The 19,281-nt window shown below is 40.2% G+C and overlaps 1 protein-coding gene across 1 annotated transcript; it reads right to left on the bottom strand.

The window, feature by feature from the left end:
* Positions 1-176: 176 nt before the first annotated feature.
* LOC124283369 (kyphoscoliosis peptidase-like) lies at positions 177-10,602 on the bottom strand. The gene is made up of 5 exons (XM_046719405.1): positions 10,241-10,602; positions 4,515-5,405; positions 3,965-4,080; positions 3,071-3,193; positions 177-2,442 (listed from the first exon to the last, which is right to left on the bottom strand). Exons 2-5 carry the CDS (start codon positions 5,394-5,396, stop codon positions 1,104-1,106), a joined length of 2,460 nt encoding a protein of 819 aa, XP_046575361.1. The 5' UTR covers positions 5,397-5,405; positions 10,241-10,602; the 3' UTR covers positions 177-1,103.
* Between the last annotated feature and the right edge of the window lie 8,679 nt (positions 10,603-19,281).

Here is a 19,281-nt window from a genome sequence, read left to right as displayed (position 1 = left end):
AAAGAGGCGTAAACCCGAACTCACTCACTCACTCACTCTAAGTGTGTATAGTCTGCAGTGATATTGTAACGTTTTCATCTATAATAGGCAGGCAGTATATGTGACAGTATTCTGTTGGCACTATCAGTGTACATGAAAGGTATATGTATGCCTGGACAACATACAAAGACGCAACTGGATTTATATATACGTTTATTATATGCTCTAGATCAGCCTTGTTGAATTTCATTAATTACAGCACCTTTCGGATCCAAAAGTATCTATACACTACAATTGGCGTTATACACACTTACAGCCCGGTACTGATGTGAATAGATAAGCAAAACAGTATCGTTAAGACGACTCTTCTGACACTCATACTGCTGAAATATACATGATGGTAGCATCATTGAAACCTCATCCAAGTTCACAGATTAGCTGTTTTTCTTTTTGAAAAAAATCACATCATTATTCTCTTTCTCACCAATGATGGAATTTGTATCCAGCTGGAAGCTTATCCTTCATGTGTTTTACCGTCATCACTACGACATAGCTATCTAATGGTCATACACGTGGACTCCATTCCGGGTAACTATGTGCTACTGAAGGGAAAATGTCCCCATTATCTGAGAAGAGACTTGTTACTATTAAAGATAGATAGCTTAATTTACAGAAGCTTAAATTGGAAGCTGAAGACGCAGCATCCTTGTTGGGTTCTGCCCACAGTATTTGTTTTGGACGATAATGGCGCTGTGATCAGTACTTGCATATAGATTTAATCCCATATTCGATCTGATCATAATATTTGGTATATCAGCGCCATAGCCGTAGTCGTGGGTTTTGCCAAAATGGTAAACATGTCGGCATAAGTTCGGACTTTCCTACCACAACCAACTCACTCACTCTCTTAAACAGTCACCCGACTGGTCTCCCACTGACTCGGTCTCTGACTGACTGACTCACTGAGTTCAAATGCCGTAATCGTGGTATCCTCAGTTCGGCTAAGCCTAGAGGGAAGCTAAGCCACCGGTATGATCTTGCACCTTAAAGCACAAGCGAAAACGCGAGTAGCAGCAAGTCCTATCCTTGTCACCTAAATCAGAAGGAACCTACGGTGAGAAACATCACACAGCAATACCTTCTCGTGTCTCAGTAACAGTGAAACGAAACAGTTCGTCATAGTTCATGCTACCGTCCAAGTTGCCATACACGCTGACGAAAGCACCTGCTGGTTTGGGTTGAATTTGGCCTTGGAACACACCAGGGGACACAGGTGAAGATCCTCGACCGTCCACTAGGATCCGCGCCAGTTTCACAGAATCGACAAGGAAGCTGACAGTCTGCCCTGCAGGAATGACACCGCTTTGAGGTTCGACCAGGGTAGCCATACAAGCCTGGGTAAAGGGGAAGGACGTTGGGAAGGGTTGGCAGTCTTTTAGAGCAGTTTTGCATTGGACAAGGTAAACTGCAATTAAATCAACACTGTTTCCATCAGTGCCAGGTGGTTTTGCGAACAGGGATATCTTATAGTACCCCACCCAAGGAAACCTAGCCCTTACCCTCATACCGCTGTAGGAATACTCCGATGTGACGAAGTTGTTCGTATCAGGGTTGTCCTGAACGGCATGTTCCATCTTCAGCAGGGTCGTTGTATTGCTAGCCATCCCTACAGAAAATTCTACAATCCCGTTATCTGTCACAAAGAAGTCGTCTTTATAAACGTCATGGACAAAACCATAGTTTTCGGCGACAGCCTTGACACCCCACAGTCCATTGTTTTCGGGAAATGGTTTCATACCCGATATGAATGACATACACTTTATTGAATATGAGATCAGCGGGCAAGAACGATACTCTCCTCCAGCCGATTCTCCGTACACTTGTAGCTTGTAGGTAGCCCTGGCAGGAGGGTAGACTGTTATGCTGACCGAACCATCGTTCTTTCTTCGTGGAACAACATACCTATCACATTCTTCGCCTGTGTCGGATTTTTTGAATTTGCAAAGGACGTTTACAAGCATCACTCTGTTGACCCTGAACTCGATCTTTACACTCTTGTCGACGTGGATGACACAGTCTTTGTGGGTCAGAAGCTCCAATCCCCATTGAAGCGCTGCGAGAGTCGGTGACACTTTCTTGTTGAAGAGATGGATGTTGAGAGGGGGATTCAGCAACTGGTATTGGAAACTTGCTTCAAGTCCTCCTCGGATGTACGGGTAATGGCTCCACACGAACTTTTGTGGATCCATCAGAAAGTAGAAGTCGTTGAACATAGGACAGAACCGATTGTCATCATCTATGTAGCCAGATCCCCACGTACAGTCGATCTGACGCCATTCTCCGTGAACGAAGACAATGTTCCAGGTGTGGTTTACGTCATCAAATGTTAGAAGTTGGCTGTCTGGGTCATAAAAGAAGTCTTTTGAGAAACCAGGCACGGCTCTCGCAACGATGTCAACTTCTCTGGAACAAATGTCACAAGCACTCATCACAAGAACAAATAACATAAAGTCTAATAATGAAACTATATATTTTTGAAAAATGGAAAATAAGACATTTAAAGATATACATAACAGTTAATATAATATGCATGCCATGATCAACCATAGCCTTATGAAAGAATCGGATGGTCTTCAACGTCTTTCGAGTAGTATTATATGTTTGGATTATTACAAATCAAGATATACATATTTCGTACCCCAGTGATCCTTTATATTGTCCTTAGTGGCATTTGAAACAGGAATTTGATATTCTATAATATTTTTGAAATAATTTTTAAATTTTTAATGTGAATTATCTAAACATTATGGGTACATAAATATGTAAAAATATACTTTTTCCGTAATCAACAATAATCCTCTGCAAAAGGGGGACAGTGAAACAATCGTACAATTGCAACTGCTCATGTGTTTATGAGTCACTATGAAATAGTGATGATACCAGGTGTTCGCGAAAAGGTGAGCACATCCTCTCCTATTGATGCCATCCATCACAAACACACGTAAAGGCAAAAATAATCATTGAACAAAACATACACTGCAAACTTGAAACTTTGTATACTGAGTTCTATAAATGTAATTGTAATGTTTACCTGCAAAGACCTGTGAAAATGTTTGCAAACCCATGACAGATCGCCTTCCTTGTCAACAGGATAGTTTGGGGGTCACAAGGCATATTCCTGTAGGTGCCTGCGAGAATCGAGTTGATATCGTATCTGAAAAGTATGTAAAATAGATGTAGGGTTGTGAAATATTCACCACATTTAACAGAGAGAGTGAGATGGGTTTAACATTGCTTTAAACGACCTGTGTTACAGTCTGTCAGCATATTGTGGAAGAAAAGTGGTGCAGGTATGTTTACCACTTTGTGACATACATCAGCACGGATTTGGAGCCAACAAGCCTAGAGACAAAATAAGGGCAGAACCGAGATTCGAACCATCGATCATAGGTTCCTAGCGTGCCAGACGTACAATAACTGCCACGCCTTAGAAGACAAGACATATTTGGTTCCAAGATTTCCAAGACAGATGACTTAAACCACAGATATTAAGGTCATATGCTTGTTTGACACAGCTGCAGATTTCCTGCACGAATAAACTCCAGCAATAGATGCTGGGGCCACTCGAAGGGGACTCAGGAGATACTTCCATATTGTATTAGGTACTGGGTATCCAATTCTAGTGATTGGAGTCACAAAATGTAACAGACATACCTATATCATTGTATTGATTCCACGCGTGTTCCAGTGAATGACACATGTCACGTGAGTAAATGAATAGGTGTGTGGACGCTGCTATTATCAATATTTAAGTTGCTATATTATATCACGGCGTGTCTTAGACGTTTACACCTTTTGTGAAATCTACGTATAGCGCTAACAAAATTAAAACATGAGCAGTTGAATGTGGGATTCGAACTCGTGGATTCTAAAGGACCCAACCAATTTGCCTAGTGTATGAGAGACAGGCAGTAGTTATACCCACCTGATGTTGTGCGTTATCCACCGGTAGATGGATCTAACACGGTGCAGATCATCCGGGGCTTTGCTTGTGAGATATGTGGCGAGAGATCGGAGACTAGAACATGTGGCCTCCGGGCACTGAAACATTAGAGACTGACTTCAGAATCAGATATTCCACGTTATGGACCATCGCTTTCTTGCCGCACTCAGCAATGTTCCCGGTAGATACCGTCGGTCTGTGAATAATCTAGATAGAAAGTTATGTGATTGACATCGTGATTATCGACCAATACGTTTAGAATACGATGACATACAAGTATGGGCTGATGAAGACTAAATTAGACTAGGAATATATTGACGTCATAGATTTTCCCTAAAGAGTATATTTATTCAAGTATTATAGAAACATTCGAAAATCAATAAAAACACAAAAGTAAATGCTTCGAAATCCACGATAACGTTAATTTGAGCAAAAATCACATGTTTAAGAAATATAGTAGAACAACTAAGAATTCATTGATAATGGAGACCAAGCAGTCTTGCTGTCTGGACTTAAGGAAGCGATAACAAACCTGCAGAGCATGCCTATCAGTTTCTTCGAACATAGCAGCATTTTTGATGATATCCTTTTTCCGTGTAACTGGTGGTACCAAGGCAGGTTTCTGTGGGAGGAACGCATGACCGCTGGCTCGGGATTCAGGATTCATGCTGTTTCTCCTGGCTGCTACGTCCTTTGACCTTACAGTCTTAGCTGGTGGGTTGGAAATCTTCATAGGCGTCGTCACAAGTTTCTGACTTGTACCTATGATTGGTGCTTGGTTGGTTGTCATGACAACTTTGTTGTTGCTGGGTTTCACTGGTGACCTTGGACGTTCTGGGCGAGGTTCCGTGGAGGTGCTGGAGGGAAGCCTCTGTCTTTCCCGCGATCGCCTCTCTGTCCCGTTCGGCACGCCTTGTTTCTTGCCGATGGACACAGACGATTTCTGATTTGTGGACACGGCAACGGCTTTCTGGGTGCTAGTTTGGCGATACATTGTTTGTGCTGAGCTTTGAGTGTGAGTTTCGGTGTGATGGTTTGAAGATTGACGTACGTACACATCCGTGGACGTACCATCAAACACATGCATGACACTCGGTCTGTTTGCGGAGTTCTTCCGAATAACGCCGACATTGACAGGAGTCCCCTTCTCGGAGGCGCTGAAGACCATTATTCCTCTTTCACTTCCGTCAGACCCTCGACTCCGGCCTGGACTACGACTTCTACTCCTTGTTCTAACTCTTGGCATGGAATGAAACTTATTGATCACCATCCCATTTGTTGGAGGTACAGTGAGTACTCCTTCATCACTTATAAACCGATAGCCACGACCAAATGAGCCACTGTTGGATGGTACTCTTAGGATCTCTCTATCGTTCCTCTTCTTATGTGCCTTTTTAGATGATGACTGTCCCATTGTTCCTACCTGTGTGGAGATAAGGCAGACGGTATACACGAATCGGATTCGAATAAGTGAGTGAGTCTGGTTTTACACCGCTTTTAGCAATATTCAGGAATATCAAGGCGGGGGACACCAGGCATGCTCTTGACACGTTCAGCGTTGAAACATACATAACTAAAACATTATGGCGTATGCAGAAACTATTGCGAACCTTCTGCCTAGTGGTCTAATTTTCAACACACTTTAGCTATTCTCTTTAACATCAACATTTACATATAAGTATAACGATTAAATAATATCAGACATAACTATAGTATAATTATAACTGCATAACCATCGGTACATTCAATGACAAAGAGCATGTATGGTTGCAACACATTTAGTACAAGAACATGGATAATTCTTTTTGTTGACTTTGTGAAAGTACTTTCAAAGAACTACTTCATGAACAGGTATCGACACATAACAAACAGTCCAGGGGAAAACGATAATAACAAGTATAATAAAAACATATGTAATGCAGTGATAAAGTATTTAGAAATGAAATGAAAAATGTGTCCTGTCTTTGACATTTGACATAAGCAAGGAGACAATAGGTATGACATTCAACATATGTAGGGCACAAAGAAGTCGACAGTATGTGTAAAGCAAGGAGAGAATATATATGAAGCTATCGACACATGTGATTCAAGGAGAGAATATATATGCAGCTATCGACATATGGGATTCAAGGAGAGAATATATATGAAACTATTGGAATATGTGATTCAAAGAGAGAATACGTATGCAGCTATCGACACATGTGGTTCAAGGAGAAAATATATATGCACCTATCGACACATGTGATTCAATGAGAGAACATATATGGAGCTATTGACACACATGATTCAAGGATAGACTATATATGCAGCTATCGACACATGCAGTTCAAGGAGAGAATATGTATGCAGTTATCAACACATGTGATTCAAGGAAATAATATTTATGCAGCTATCGACACATGTGATTCAAAGAGAGAATATATATGACGCTATCGACACATGTGATTCAAGGAGAGAATATATATGTAGGTATCGGTATATGTAATGCAAGGAGAGAATATATATGAAGCTATCGATATATGTTTCAAGGAGTGAATATATATGAAGCTTTCAAAGTATGTGATTCAAGGAGAGAATATATATGAACCTATCGACACAGTCAAGGAGAGAATATGAAGCTATCGAGAAATGCAGTTCAAGGAGAGAATAATATATCTACAATTTCCAACATGTACTAAACAAGTAGACCATACATGTACAGCTATCGATAATGCAATGAAAACAAATATGTGCACTCGACGATATATATTGACACTACTGTGTTACCCCGACCAAACAAGATATCCGTAGACAGCATACAGTTGGCCTTATCCCCGACTACACAAGCTTGTACACTGTGAGCCCACTCAACCTTAGAAGTATGTACAAAGAGCAACGCCCACGTCGTCGCTTTTGTACATATGTATGTGAGCGTCCCCGTTATGCTGACAGACACTACTGTCTTAAACATGTCATGTTTGTCTTTTCCATTCGCTTTTGTGTAACCTTAAAAATATCTAGGATGTGTTTACTTATTATCGCGGTGATCACAGCTAGTACACAATCAGCAGCAATCAAAAGCTAATCAAAAACAGTATTTCGAAAGGTACAACGATCGGTCAAATCACCATATACTACTGTAAGCACAAAAGAGGATGTTTTATTAGTTGGATGACCGTGTTTCAGAAAAATACTGGCGTTGTGGGAATAGGGCAATATCGTGCACACGCATGTAGTGAAGAGTAGGTGATGAGCGGATGGGTATTACGCCACATTTAGCAAATATTCCATTGTACCTTGAAGAAACTGTATTAAACAATATATATAATACAGAACAGAGTATAGGGGAGTTCTGAAGGACTGAAGCGTATAGCATATATCACACATTACAGTGTGTGATAAGTATATGGGAGTTGTGAGGGAACTGAAGCATTTTGTATGTATCAAACATGACACTGTGTGATGAGTGTATAGTATATAGTATATATCACACGGGACACTGTATAATGTGTATATGGGCTATGAAGGACTGAAGCATATAGTATATATCACACTGGACAGAGTGTAATGAGCTGTGAGGGAACTGGAGTATATAGTATATATCACACAGGACACTGTGTAATGTGTATATGGGCTGTGAAGGACTGAAGCATATAGTATATATCACACTGGAAAGAGTGTTATGAGTTGTGCGGGAACTGGTGTATATACCATATATCACACAGGATACAGTGTAATGTGTATATGGGCTGTGAAGGACTGAAGCATATAGTATATATCACATTGGAAAGAGTGTTATGTGTTGTGTTGGAACTGGAGTATATAGTATATATCATACACGATATTGTGTTATGAGTATACGGGCTGTGAAGGACTGAAGCATATAGTATATATCACACTGGAAAGAGTGTGATGAGTTGTGAGGGAACAGGAGTATATAGTATATATCACACAGGACACTGTGTAATGAGTATATGGGTTGTGAAGGAGTGAAGCATATAGTATATATCACACTGGACAGAGTGTGATGAGTTGTGAGGGAACTGAAGTATATAGTATATATCATACACGGTACTGTGTAATGTGTATATGGGTTGTGAAGGACTGTAGCACATAGCATATATCACACTGGACAGAGTGTGATGAGTTGTGAAGGAACTGGAGTATATAGTATATATCACACAGGACACTGTGTAATGTGTATATGGGCTGTGAAGGACTGAAGCATATAGTATATATCACACTGGACAGAGTGTGATGAGTTGTGAGGGAACTGGTGTATATATCATATATCACACAGGATACTGTGTAATGTGTATATGGACTGTGAAGGACTGAAGCATATAGTATATATCACACTGGACAGAGTGTGGACAGAGTGTATATCACACAGGATGTGTAATGAGAACTAGGGCTGTATATAGTATATATCACACAGAGACAGATGATGAGTGTGGGAATGGAGTATATATAGATGTGATTCTGTGTAATGAGTATATGGGTTGTGAAGGACTGAAGCATATAGTATATATCACATTGGAAAGAGTGTGATGAGTTGTGTGGGAACTGGAGTATATAGTATAGATCACACAGGATTCTGTGTAATGAGTATATGGGTTGTGAAGGACTGAAGCATATAGTATATATCACATTGGAAAGAGTGTGATGAGTTGTGTTGGAACTGGAGTATATAGTATATATCATACACGATACTGTGTAATGTGTATATGGACTGTGAAGGACTGAAGCATATAGTATATATCACACTGGACAGAGTGTGATGAGTTGTTGGGGGATTGGAGTATAAAGTATACATCACACAGGATTCTGTGTAATGAGTATATGGGTTGTGAAGGACTGAAGCATATAGTATATATCACACTGGACAGAGTGTGATGAGTTGTTGGGGGATTGGAGTATATAGTATATATCACACAGGATTCTGTGTAATGAGTATATGGGTTGTGAAGGACTGAAGCATATAGTATATATCACACTGGACAGAGTGTGATGAGTTGTGTTGGAACTGGAGTATATAGTATATATCATACACGATACTGTGTAATGCGTATATGGGCTGTGAAGGACTGAAGCATATGGTATATATCACACTGGACAGAGTGTGATGAGTTGTGGGGGATTGGAGTATATAGTATATATCACACAGGACACTGTGTAATGTGTATATGGACTGTGAAGGACTGAAGCATATAATATATATCACACTGGACAGAGTGTGATGAGTTGTGGGGGGATTAGAGTACATATTATATATCACACAGGACACTGTGTAATGTGTATATGGGCTGTGAAGGACTGAAGCATATGGTATATATCACACTGGACAGAGTGTAATGAGCTGTGAGGGAACTGGAGTATATAGTATATATCATACAGAATACTGTGTAATGAGTATATGGGCTGTGAAGGACTGAAGCATATAGTATATATCACACTGGACAGAGTGTGATGAGCTGTGTGGGATTGGAGTATATAGTATATATCACACAGGACCCTTTATAATGTGTATATGGGATGTGAAGGACTGAAGCATATAGTATATATCATATAGGACAATGTGTGATAGGTATATGGAAGTTGTGAAGGATTAGAGCGTATAGTATATATCATATAGGGCAATTTGTGATAGGTATATGGGAGTTGTGAAGGACTGGGGCGTATAGTATATACCATGCATAGTAGAGTGTGATGAGTTGTTAGGGAGCTGGAATCTATAGCATGCATCATACAGGGCACAGTGTGATGACTATATGGAGGACTAACTGACTGACTGAGTTTGGTTTTACGCCGCTTTTAGCAATATTCTAGCAACATCACGGCGGGGGACACCAGAAATTAGCCTTCACACATTGTACCCATGTGGGGATTCGAACCCGGGTCTTCACCGTGACGAGCCAACGCTTTAACCACTAGGCTACCCCACCGCCCCCTATATGGAGGAAGGAATGGAAATCTATCATCATATAATCGAAAGAGGTATGATATGTTCGATAGTATATTTGTCTGTACGAGTAACGTCATTTAAGGGTCGGTTGGGAACGGTTAAGTGAGTGAGGGGAGGGAGCTTAAAACAGTAAATCCCGATGGGGACAACACTCAATAATAACACTCACTTTGAATAGAGGAACAACTACTTCGTGAGAAGAAATACATATGCTGTAATGTTTGCTAGGACGATATCAAAGCTACAATGAAATACCAGCTATAAATAGCATTTGCACGGGTACTCTCGTTAGTAAGGTAATTATCGTATCTTACCTGGTCGTATAAACAATTGTATATCCTCTAATACACCTGTTTTATCACGGAAGTTGATAAAACAAAAGTAACGGTCACTCGTGGGAGCGCTTCGCTCCACTGGCCATGACAACGTGTCGATATGGCCCACTGAAACGCATTCCTGCACGAACCTCATGGTGTGAATCAAAATGATCCAAATCGAGACGTGAAAAGGCATTCATGGACACAAAACCCATTGACATGTGTGAAACAAATCTGAAAGGGAATGTTAGATCCCCAATGAATCATCAACGGTTCAGTAGATTCTCAACCTGTGGTTAGGTCTTGTGTCGGGCGTATGCATTGACGTCCAGCCTGAATAATACCATTTGACTGATAGGTGAATTTTACGTTCTAAGGGACGCAAACACAGAAGGTATTTACTATATTTTTTCTTCATTTCAGACATATCTGTAAGCCAGCGAAAATATCTCACGCCCTGAGTGTGTGACGTAGTGTTATGTCTGTAGAGGTCAGGCCTTACGATGTTGTGAGGCTCTTTTCAAAAATACTTCTCTTGTATGACAGGCATGTTAAACAGGTGAAGCAAGTATTACACTGAATTTTTCTGAAGGTTAAAATACATTCAGATATATGCTAGTTAACCTGCTGTTCTGTGCTGTATGCTATTCAGGCTGTATTCAGGCTCAAACGGATATAATATAGGATATGACAAGTCACGCAATGTCCCCTGTAGACTGTCTCCAAGACGTTATTGAATATTTTAGAAATGTGTCCAACTGAGGTCAAGAATGACTGGGCAAGTCTAGACTGCGTAGTGCAATTAGAATTTATGGGACCATTTTTTAAATATCATAACGCTTTATATACCATGCCCAAAATCACCTGTTACCATAATATGTTACTGTGGACGACAAGCTTCACGGACTTTTTGTGAAGCAATACTATCACATATAATATTCTACACTGACGATGAAGGGTGAAAGATGGTGTTTCTCCGCCAGGGTTCGGCCTCAGCGGGATAACGACATTACTTATCGTGGAACAGTGTGGTATCCATGTGATACTATGACATGGTATCTCAGTAAGCTAGCAGAATAAACCTGTCATCATGAATGCTATATGAGTGTAATAATGTTCAACAACCATCTCACCTCACAGCAACAATATAATGCATCGTAGGAAAATTGTACCAATGTTCCAAGCTCTATGCTTTCAATCACTTGTTCTTTGCCTAGGGGTCGGTGTTGTAGTCTAGTGGTTAAGGCTTTCGCTCGTCACGCCGAAGGCCGGGGTTCGATTATCCACATGGGAAACAATGTGTGAAGCCCAATTCTGGTGTTCCCTGCCGTGATATTGCTGGATTATTGCTAAAAGCGGCGTCAAAGTAATCTCACTCACTCCTTTGCCTAATCTAGATTGAGTATTCATTTCTCTTTGCGGTGTTAAACATCATTCACTCAGTGAAATAATGTGATAGAAAACAAAGGATTGCTTACGTGAATAGAATTTTCAATTTATTTGTAACAGGTACAGAAAATTCTAAGATGACACATTATTTACTTATGCAAATGCAATATTGCCATCGCAACGGTCTGATCATACAACATATGTTATATTCGGGAGTACACTTTTCAGATAGGGCGGAGGGGGTAGCCATGTGGTTAAAGCGTTCGCTCGTCACGCCGAAGACCCGGGTTCGATTCCCCACATGGGTACAATGTGTGAAGCCCATTTCTGGTGTCCCCGGCCGTGATATAGCTGGAATATTGTTAAAAGCGGCGTAAAACTGAACTCTCGTTTTGCGTCTCGTACTGTAGAATAATTCAGAGGGTGGATATGGTTTTACGCCCATTTTAGCAATATTTCAGCCATATCTTAATTGGGTTACCAGAAATTGGCATCACATATTGTAGTGCCATTGCAGGAAATCAAACTTGGGGCTTCACCTTGAAGAGAGAACACTTTCACCGATAGCCTTACCCCCCGTACCAGGAAGTTGGTTAAAATCAACACGCCGTGAACATTAACGTCATAGATTAGAATTTCAGTTCTAAGGTATTTCACAATTGTCACGGGACTGTCTCAAGGTAAAGGACAAAGGAAAGTATACACCTAGGTTTGATGGTGTCTTATAAGGACAAAAGAAACGAAATGGTTGCTGGATGGTGACTTGATTGAAACCAGTATCGAAGTTGCGTTTTAACCTTACGTTTTCATCCTTAGTAACGTTTTGATAACGTTTGTAACCAAGCTTCCAAGCGTATACGATTTTTATTCAGTTTATTTATATCCATGAAATACACAATGCCATTTTAGAAAGTTGTCAAATGCAACATCTGTTATATTTGGGTGTGGGTTCGAATCCCGGATGGGACTCAACCCAAAAAAAGTACTAGAATCTGTACTTTACTGAGAAAGTGTAATCCCAAATATAACAGATGTTATTTATAACCAAATTGCACGACAGAGATTTCTCCGATACAGATATTATTTATAGACACGCTGCCCAAACAAAACAGGTCGCGACAATCAACGCAATGCTGAAAACGCTATGATGACGGCACAACGGCAAAATAAACTGAGGTCATTGCAACACTCACGTTGGAAGTCATGAGATGACACGGCGACAGCAACAACAAAACCACTTGCATTGAGAGCATTTCCCAGGGAGAAGGTCACCGATCACCGTAGAGAAGATTAACACATCATTGTGCTGGGTATTCAAATGTGAATGTATAAACGTTATTGTATCGGGTTGTACAAAACCCGGGTTAGATTTATAATCCCCTCATATATGTAGACAGACTGTTGAAATCGTGTTGATAATAACTGTCATGTATCGTACGAATGCTCGGGTTTGGCCAAACTCCAATAGTACAGTACCGGGCAAAAGGAAGTATACATTCAAGTTTGATGGTGACTAAAATTACACTAACACCGATGATTACTAAATTGTGATATATTTGGAGCATTATCACCATTGTGTTTCGGACCTAGTTTCAGCGACTGTTTCCAGACTAGCTAGATTATGATCACCTTTATAATAGTGTTGTTAAATCCATTCAACTGGAATTTTCCTTGGTATATTTCGGTTATAGCACACTGAAGAAAGATAGTGACACAGGTCTATGACACATGTTGGATAAAGAAATACGGGTAGAACAGGATTACTCAGTCATATACAATGATAAAAACGTCGATGACCTCACTCACTCACCCTGCAGGGACAGTAGTCATTGTTCAAGCTTCACTGGTTTTCTGGATCACACGGCTGGACCGCCCTCCCAAGGCTCAATGACTCGGATTAAAATATGCATGTATTATCTCCTTACAATGTCTGTTCGATCAACAAAGTCTCAACAGAGTGTGTCGGCATTCACACTGTCAACAGGGTAGTGAAGAGCGAGGTGCTCTTTCTAATTTGTACGAGATATTGATAGGTATGTATCAATATATGTTATGCATACATATATTCTAAAGCCATAGCTTCGACTTTAACATTACAAATGCTACGGTATGTGACATTACAAGTAATTGTCCTGAAGTTCTCAATGCACCACATCACCTTGTAGATATTCAAGTTATGTTTATAACGAACACGTTTAAAACTAACTGACAGATATGAGGAACAGTTTAACTTGACCTGGCCATAAGCTGAGTATTTTAGTGCAAATAACGAAATGATGTTATAATGAACTAAATGAGCGGTATCGTTTAGTTCGTTGTTACATATTTTTCAGAATATATATGTGCATTCTCTTTTTACTCGCATATGGTACACACAATGAGAGAGAGAGAGAGTCTTTATTTCCTCCAGTAGTTACCGAAGATCACAAACAAAAACATCATATTATTACAACACGTACATGAATATTAACAATTGGATGTTTAGAGATATATGTACAGAGATTTATGACATGAAGAGAATCATTCTGTATAACAGTTCACAAGGTGAGGTTTCAGGTCATATACATACAAAGAAAAGCGTAACAGTATGGTTTCCCATAGTGTTGAATCTATAGAGTTATAAAAGTCGTTTTCTGCTCCGAAGAGAAATGACAACATATCTTGTTCACCTTGCATTTCAAATATTACGTAAGTTTCAACATCAAGTTTATCAATTAAGTATGCAAAGAAATCATTTCGTTGTTGTATTAGGTTTTCACAGCGATGAAGCATATGGAAAACATAGTCAAATGTTTGTTTATTACAAAGAGCACACTCTTTTGAGATTTTACCTCTTGATAGAATTTTGACACAAAATTGCAAGGAAGATTTATAATTAGGGTGTTTATATGTTTATATGCGCATTCTCTTTTTACTCGCATATGGTACACACAATGTATTTACAACATTGAGTAATGGGTTTGCGTGATACTGCCATATTAAACCTTCAGTTGGAATGAAAAGGAGATATGTCACAGTGACTGCATATAATATATACACAGACGAGGACCAAGACGAATTTGTATTATTTTACCTTGTCCTGAGGTAGTTATTCATTTAAAGACATAAAATACATAACTTACGCAATGGAGGATAACTTCTTTGAGTGGCTTGTAGAAGTTGGTATGTTGAACAACGGGGAGAGTTCGAATTCTATGGATATACAACTTCTTTATTACTAATATGAGCGACGTTTCGGTGAAGCTGCTTAAAACGTTATCACTGCCACTTGTCATATTAAGGGAAAATTACCGGCAGTCGCCAGGTATCCAGGGTCATGCAATAGCTACCATTAATATAATCTAATTTGATCCCACATCTTCCCAGAAGCACAACAATGTTTAGGTAACTGCCACTTACATACTCGTGAAAAATGGATCGAGATACTCATTCGGGTAGGAGTACCCTATCCCTGAACCTCACTAGTATAAAGAGCTGAGAGAACGAGATTTCACACGATTTCCAATGTACGGGATCACGAGTGTACAGATTACACAGTTTTCTTGTTAAGCCATTATTGTTTACAGACAGATGTCGGATCGAAAGACTATTGCTTGGTGGAAAAGCTAACTCTTACATTTACTTGAACTGTGTTAGTGGTGGTAGCTACCTATGCAGGATATACAACTAACGTCATCACTAATTTCTGTGACCCATTGACATAGCTTCCATTGCTGTTTTGCCTGCTACGCATTGTGGCATGGCGACATATAATACTGAATGATTAATCACTGATGTTGACTTTTCACCGATAATGACATTTCTTGCCATCCATACAGACAGCGTGCTGCAGTGCTTTGTTTACAGTAATTTACAAACATGACTTTTATATACACTGGACAAAAATAGTTAGGGGTATATGTAAATTTTGAAATTATGAATAATGATCTATATATTCATTGACACACTGATGAAATATCAATCATAAAAATACCAATATCCCTTAGTTATTTTGTCCAGTATATTACCACACCACAAATAAGAATGTTCAAACCTCTACATTATCATTACCCTGTAGAATGGATCAGTGTTTACTCGATTGTCATTCTCAGGACCCTTGGGAATATACCAAGCTTGGTAGACGGTAGAAGGTTCGTGTTGACCCTTACCGGGTACCCATTCACTGCCAAATGAACAGGGACACATTCGTCAAATATCACATAGGTAAAGAGACACCACGTGTGCAATTCAAATGTTGAAACCTCAAGAGCCAGAACATACATGTTCTACTGCAATACAGTTATACCAAATAAAGCCGGATCAGTAAGGACGTGACACAGTACTGTATCGAGGGCGTGTCACCATCGGAGGATTGTTCAAATCTGTCATGGATGATGATGGGGAAACGTAGCTCATTGCTTGTTGGTATGGAATTGGAAGGGTGTTTTGGCTGTACATGCTTGGGTCGACATGGCCATAGGAAGGTGAGATATAGCCACTCTGGTATCCATTCTGAATCTGAAGTGAGTGGGGAGCAGATTGGTAGTCTGGGGTCCCGTGGGAGAGAACGGGAGACGGTCCTCTGTAGAAACCATTATCACCATACCCTGAATAGCTCACTCTGGACAACCTTTGCTGCTTTGGTCTTATGTCTTCATAATCTTCATCGTCTTCATTTTCATCAACCTCAACATCCTCTTCCACCTCATTGTCATCATTATCACTCTCATTGTCCACATTCCCTCTGGCGTTTGCCTTGTCATCTGATTTATCGTCATCCAGTTCTGCGTCTTTGTCATATTTCTTATCATCCTCATCGTCATCATTATCGTCAACCTCGCTTTCGTCTGGTTCTTCCTCATCACTCTCGTGTGACTTATTCACAACTAGTACTCTGTGGACTCCCTGGTGTGAAACGTGCCTGATTCTTGTTTGATTGTTCAAGTGTTCATCGACGCGTTCTTTTTCCACTTCATTCTCTTCGTCGTCATCGTTGACGTTTTCTTCCTCCTCTTCTTCCTCCTCTTTATTGAACTGTTCTGGTGTTACAGGTTCTACCATCTTTCCATAGAATGGGTCATATCGCATTACTTCCTCTGGTTCATCATACAGTTGATCAGGCACTCTTTGCCAGCTTCTCACACTTGTAGCTGAAGATGTCGACCCTCTCCGTGTTTTCACCAACACTGGCGGCTCCAATCCGTCCTTTCCCTGGTTGTCTGGTTGTGGAGACTCATTGCCTTTCTTATCTTTTCTATCTTTGTGTCCACCTTCATTCTGCAGTCCTACCTGTTCACTGTCGGGATCTTGGTATACTGCAATTTCTGGAGGATCCGCTGAAGGTGGTCGATCGTTACGCAGTTCATCTTCCTGTGGTTCATCTTCTGGTTCAGGAGAAGGTACTGGAGTCGGAGGTTTTACCTTTCTCTTCTTCTTCTTTCTTGGTTTGGAACTTTCTGAGGCCAAATACCTCTGAACTTCAGTCTTATCGGAAAAGGGTGAGCATGATTTCATGCCCTTCAAACACTTTATGAAGATGAAGACAACTGGAATATAACTGCCTCCTTCATTTGGATCACAGGCAAATATCTGCAGCTTGTAGTATCCAGAATAAGGCAACCTTACCATGATCGCCATCGTTGTACTGTTTGTGGCTTCTGAAATAAAGTCATCAAGATTGCCAGATTGTTGTGAATGTTCCAGGCGAACAATGTTGTCTACTTTCAATTTCACTGGCAGAGAGAATGCAAGAGTTCCATCTTCTGAAAGGAATATATTTTCCTCAAAAACGTCCTCTGTGAATCCGCAATTCAGAGCTTCCACCTGTCCACCCCACATGCCAAAATGGTCAGGGTATGGGTCAGGATGTTCCTCAGCTTCCACACAGTTGATGATGTAACTAACAAGACCTTGGTGTTTTGTCATGCCCTCGGTCTCTCCAAACAGCATAAGTTTGAATGTTCCTTCAGACGGAGGTTTAACCTTTGCCGAAAAAATGCCATCCTTCTTATATAATATCACATTATTTTCATAATCCTGTCCACTCCTCTTACGGTGGAATGTACAGGATATGTTTACCATGTGTGCTTTTGTTGTACGGAATTTGATCGTGACATCACGTACAACGTCAAGTTTGGCTTGTTTATGGGAGAGGAGTTCTATTCCCCATTCCATGCCATTCCTATCTGGCTTCACGGCTTGGTTAAACTCATCCAGCGTGATAGGGGTTTTCAGGAGTTGGAAGGGCGCACTGTATTCCATACTGTCTTCCATGTAGGGGAAATGGGCCAAGATGAACACATCCGGGTCTGTGAGGAAGTTCAGTTCATTGTAGTTCCATACAAACCTGTTGCTTTTGTCCATTTGACCCGCTCCCCAAGTCACGTCAACTGGCCACCAGGTTCCATTAACACAGACGATGTTCCAGGCGTGGTTCACGAAGGAGTCCTCGGTGATAGGGACATTGGGATCGTAGTTGGTACCCTTGGAGAAGCCAGCAACGTAGTAGCATGGGACAGAGACCGCCCTGCAACAGCAGAGAGCAAACAGGTGCGCTCATCTATTATTACCACACATCGGTACCCTGTATTAAATGTCCACTTGTCGCGAGTCGACTGGATGAGCGAATTTTCTTTACTTTGCAGTCAGATTTATTAAACTATATTTCTGTAAATACCTATATTCAGGCCTGTCATATAATCAGTGCTTAAAGATATTTAGTCTATACTCCAACCAATACAAGAAAAGAAGTATAAAGGGCATTGTTGATACACTTAAAATGTCACAAGATATTATGGAAAATAATATAATAATGGTTGAACATCATCACACGGTTTTAAGACAATATTTTCCGATGACGTTTTACTGTCAAAATACACAAAATAGTCAGAATGAGCGGATACACCGAACTGTACATTCCTCTCCTAGGAAAATCAGATTGAGCAAAGGATTTGTACATGTTTAATATCAAACGATGTTCCGAAATGTTTTCTAAAATATGCATTTTTAATACATTTATCATATGTGGTGTAACACGTCTAACGAAAACATTTCTTAAAGTGCATAAAGCCCACTTGTTACTTATTCATGCAAACACAATACATCTTGTTCCAATTGTTTAATGGTTTGATTATCTATTACATTTTAAATCATTTCATTTCAGACTTTGCATGTTTATCTATATCTATCTTTATGACTGACTATTCATACACGTATTGCATGTGAAATCTATCACAGGTCCAATAGCATACACCATAATGTCGTTATTGAAATATGTTTGACAGTGTATAAGCAGATCAACTCTGATATTGATTACGATGTATGAACTCATGCATGAATTGATATATGGGAAATCTGTTGCAATCTGTATAGACAACATTTTAGAGAAGAGTTTACGTGTCGTTGCCAACAGCTCTGTCAGTACAATCAGTAATTTTCTTCAATATTAGATCAGAACAAAATGACTGATACTTGTTGATGTCTGTAGTGAGTGAGTGAGTTGGGTTTCGCAATATTCCAGCAATATCACGGCAGGGACGCCAGAAATGGGTTTCACATATTGTACCCATGTTGGGAATTGAACCTGGGCCCTCGGCGTGACGAGCGGACGCTTTAACCATTAGGCTACCCCACCGTCCCTGATGTCTGTAGGATCTGACAATAATGAAGTC

The sequence above is a fragment of the Haliotis rubra genome, unplaced genomic scaffold (assembly GCF_003918875.1).
Source record: "Haliotis rubra isolate DU_JTF1 unplaced genomic scaffold, ASM391887v1 Scf314, whole genome shotgun sequence".
NCBI lineage: Eukaryota > Metazoa > Mollusca > Gastropoda > Lepetellida > Haliotidae > Haliotis > Haliotis rubra.
This window is presented reverse-complemented; position numbering and strand designations above follow the sequence as displayed.